The 4168-nt window shown below is 41.1% G+C and overlaps 1 protein-coding gene across 1 annotated transcript; it reads right to left on the bottom strand.

Moving 5' to 3' along the window:
* Positions 1 to 3377: 3377 nt before the first annotated feature.
* Positions 3378 to 3956, bottom strand: LOC133056084 (keratin-associated protein 9-8-like). Its single transcript, XM_061141194.1, is given in 1 exon segment — positions 3378 to 3956. A coding segment is annotated over 1 exon segment (579 nt).
* Positions 3957 to 4168: the final 212 nt, after the last annotated feature.

The raw sequence follows: 4168 nt of genomic DNA, 5'->3' as shown, positions 1-4168 counted from the left end.
CATCTGGTTTGGGCTATCGGACTCAATTCTATCAATTATTAACTGTTTCACACGAGGCAAGTGACTTTTTCATTTGTGGAAAAGATCACCCTTGCTCTGTTCGATTTGTGGGGTTCCTATGATACTCACTATGAGAGTAGAAGAGATAATACGAGATGCAATAAATGTGTAAGGACTTTGAAAGGAATCACCATGCAAAACAAAATCCCAGTGTATGGTCCACTTCCCTGTGGCTCAGCTGGCAAAGAATCTCCTGTGATGCGGGAGACCTGGGTTCGATCCCTGAGTTGGGAAGATCCCCTGGAGAAGGGAAAGGCTACCCACTCCAGTATTCTGGCCTGGAGAATTCCATGGACTATCCATGGGCTTGCAAGGAGTCTGACACGGCTGAGTTAATTTCACTTCCTTTTTCTTTTGGAAGATAATTCTAAGTGCTCATAAAAGTGAGGAGCAGGACATGGGGGTAATGAGCACATTGATATAATATGGTTGATACTCATCATTTGCAGATATACTGATCATTTGCAGATCCTTAAGAGAATAAGCCTAAGAATTTGCTTTCTAAGATTCTTTTTTTTAACCTGCACATATTCTCTGATATACTTTATTTTGCTTGTTTTTGTTTTTTAAGGTACAGTTGATTTACAATATTGTGCTAGTTTTAGGTATACAGCAGAGAGATTTAGGATGTTTGCAGATTATACTCCGTTGTGGATTATTACAAGATAATGACTGTAATTCTTTGTGGTATGTATTCCTATTGTTTGTCTATTTTTTAAAAAACTTTAAAAAATTTCTTAATTTTTCTTTATAATGTTGTGTTAGTTTCTGCTATACAATGAAGTAATTCTGCTATATGTATACATATATCCCCTCCCTCTTAAAGAGAAAGGGTATGAACATATTTCTAAGACTGAGATCATGATTTTGTGTTGAGGACAAATGAAAGAGACGACAAGGATCTACAGGAAATCAGGAAGACAAAAATCAAAGCAGGTTCCACTCTACTGAGAAGCCTCACAAATTAACAAGATAATTAGCAGAATGTTTGATCGTCAACAAAGTTGGGGAAGTGGAGTTTACTGGCAAGTTTGATTGACAGGCCTGTCATTTAGGAGAGTTTGTTATACAACAACAGATAATTAAAATAATTTTTACTATTTTAAGTCTCTGTTTAATCTATATTTTATGCCTAATTTTTCTTTTATAATATGAATTTTGTCTTGTTTCTTTTTAGCTGCTCAATCTTCCCGGAGTTTTTTTCTATTTTGTTTACTTTTTTTAAAGACAAAATTTTGGCTTTGTCAAGCTTCACTATTTTCCCTTTATTTTCTGTTTTACTAATCTCCACCCTTCTGAGTATTTGTTTTCTTTTAGGTGGTTTGTGGGTAGCCATGTTGTTTTCCCTTAATTTCTTAAGGTGAGACATCTAACATGTTAATTTTGAGGTCTTCTTCTCTTCTGATATCAAGATTGAAACATATAAGTTACCCTTAAAAGATTGCTATTGTAACATCTTATGGGTTTTGGTGTCACATTTCACTATTATCCAATTTTATATATCTATGCAGTTCCTCTGTAGATTGCACACTTGTGTTCTTACCATTTACCCACCTCCTACATCCATCTTAGCTCTGTGTCACACAAGGTAGAATGGGACGCTAGTGGCTTTTAGTGGGTAGAGGCAGGATGCTGTTAACCTTTCTCCATGTTCACAACATTGCCCCCTACCCACCAATCCAGATATTAACAGTCCCAAGTTGCAGAACACTGATTTAGACTACTATCTAAATATAATTAACATATTATTACCCCACCTTATCTCCTTCCCCTATTATAAACTAAGCAGTGTCTTCAGAGAATCCCAGACACATCTGGATTTGATTCATGTTTCAGTTTCATGTCATAAACCTCAGGATGTTTTGTAGAGACTGTGGATAGCTCTAAGGTAAAATTTCCACGGTGTGGTTAGCTTGTTTCCCAGTTCTGCATGCATACATAATTGTCTTGATAATATTTTAATTTGGAGAAAAAAAATGAACTTAGAGTTTAGAAGTATAAGAAATATGGCTGAGTGTATATGCTTCACCAGATTCCTTTTTAATATTCCATACTATGTGTGGCCCCAGGAAACCCCAGATTTATCTAATCAGACCATCCCGGAATGACATATTCTGACATAAAAAAGCGGGTGTTTTTAGACGAGCTTCTGGCTTAAATGTGCCAGCAGAGTGCCAGGAATACAAAAGATTCTTTTTTAAAAAATTTTTTTTTAAATTTTTTATTAGTTGGAGGCTAATTACTTCACAACATTTCAGTGGGTTTTGTCATACATTGATATGAATCAGCCATAGAGTTACACGCATTCCCCATCCCGATCCCCCCTCCCACCTCCCTCTCCACCTGATTCCTCTGGGTCTTCCCAGTGCACCAGGCCCGAGCACTTGTCTCAAAGATTCTTAAACCTAGTAGTTGGCTTTTTAAACCAGCCTACTGGCCTTATGTGGGCAAATGGTCACTGAAGTTTGGGAAATAGCTAAGGGAATACATTTGTAGACAGGAAAATTATCTGCATAGGGAAAGGTTTATATTCAATGATACACAGGCAGTCCAAAGCACACATATTCCCAGTGCTCAGATCACTTTGTGCATGTAGTAAGATCTTACTGTAAGACCCTGGAGCACAAACCAAAGAGACCCTAGCTCTCAACCAAATTCTACCTATGAATAGTCAAGTGGCTTTTATTCATCCATAAGAGGGAGGCAATCATCTTGGTTCTGCCAGTTTAGGGGTCATTGTCAGGCTCAGAAATACAGTATGAATGAGAGGACTTAAAAGAAAATGGTATACAAAAAGTCAAATCGGAATATAGGCTAGAAGACAGCACAGATTTTATTCCGAAGGAATCAGAGAAGCTTTCTCACAGTTGGGAAGACAACACAGGGTAATCCTAAGGAGGAGGAAGTAAAGTAGAATGAGTCATTTTCTCTAATGAGTCCATTAGAGAAAAAAATTATTAAACATGAAAGAAACCTAAGAAAACTAGCAAAACGATTTGTGCTTTAGGTTATGTAAGAAAAGTGGTGATCATTTTTGCAAGGGTGACACAATGACTGCAAGGCAAGGAGACCTAAAACTTGCAGGTATCACAGAGTTTAATAGAAAAGGAAGATGGAGAAAGTCAGACTGAAGTCAACTGCATGCTACCATACCACCTCACAGAGCCTCTTAATCAGGAATATGACTCATAGAAAGATGGTGGCTGCACGCTGGATGCTAGTGAAACCTGGCAGTGGAGCCTGTGGCAGTAACTGGAGAACTCATAGGTTAGCTCTCAGGAGATTGATGTGTCTCACATGCTTCCATGATGGGAGGATCAGCAGGAGGAAGGGCAGCAGGGGGACACACAGCTGGGGCGGCAGCAGGTGGTCCTACAGCAGGTGGTCTGACAGCAGACGGGGCAGCAGCAAGGCTGGCAGCAGTTGGATCCACAGCTCTGGTCTTGGCACCCAGGCAGGCAGCAGCACGTGGGGTGGTAGCAGAGTCTGTGGCAGTACACAGGTGCACATCATACCAGCTGGCAGCAAGACTGGCTGTAGCTGGACCCATTGAAGGTTTGTCCACAGCTGCTGGACCCACAGCAGGTGGGCTGACAGCAGGTGGTCACACAAGCAGGCTTGTGGCAGGTGGTCCTACAGCAGGTGGTTTCACTAGTTTGATAGCAAGTTGGGGGGCAGGAGGACTGGCAGCAGATGGTCTCACAGCAGGTGGGCTGACAGGGTTTGCTGCAACAGGTGGGCTGGCAGCAGGCAGTTTGGCAGCAGACAGGACAGCAGCAAGGCTGGCTGGAGCCACAGCCAGTGGGCTGACAGCAGGGGGTCACACAAGTAGGTTGGCAGCAGGTGGTCCTACAGCAGATAGGCTGATGGAATGGAGAGCAGCAAGAGTGGGTCATGGTGTTGGTGGTGGAGAGTGGGCTCCTCTTTAATGATGAGTTTCCCAGAATATAGTGACTCCTTTGGTTCTAGAGTTTTTATACAAGGACAACCCCCCACCTCAAGTTGGAGCCAATGAGCGGAACTTTCCTTATTGTTGTTTACATTGTTTTCCATAGTCACTGGGAGAATTATAAAAGAGGAAGTTTTTCCCTAAAAGCCATGAGTCTTC

Source organism: Dama dama, chromosome 5 (assembly GCF_033118175.1).
Source record: "Dama dama isolate Ldn47 chromosome 5, ASM3311817v1, whole genome shotgun sequence".
NCBI classification, from domain to species: Eukaryota; Metazoa; Chordata; class Mammalia; order Artiodactyla; family Cervidae; genus Dama; species Dama dama.
The sequence above is the reverse complement of the archived record's forward strand: the minus strand, read 5'-3'. Positions and strand labels throughout refer to the sequence as shown.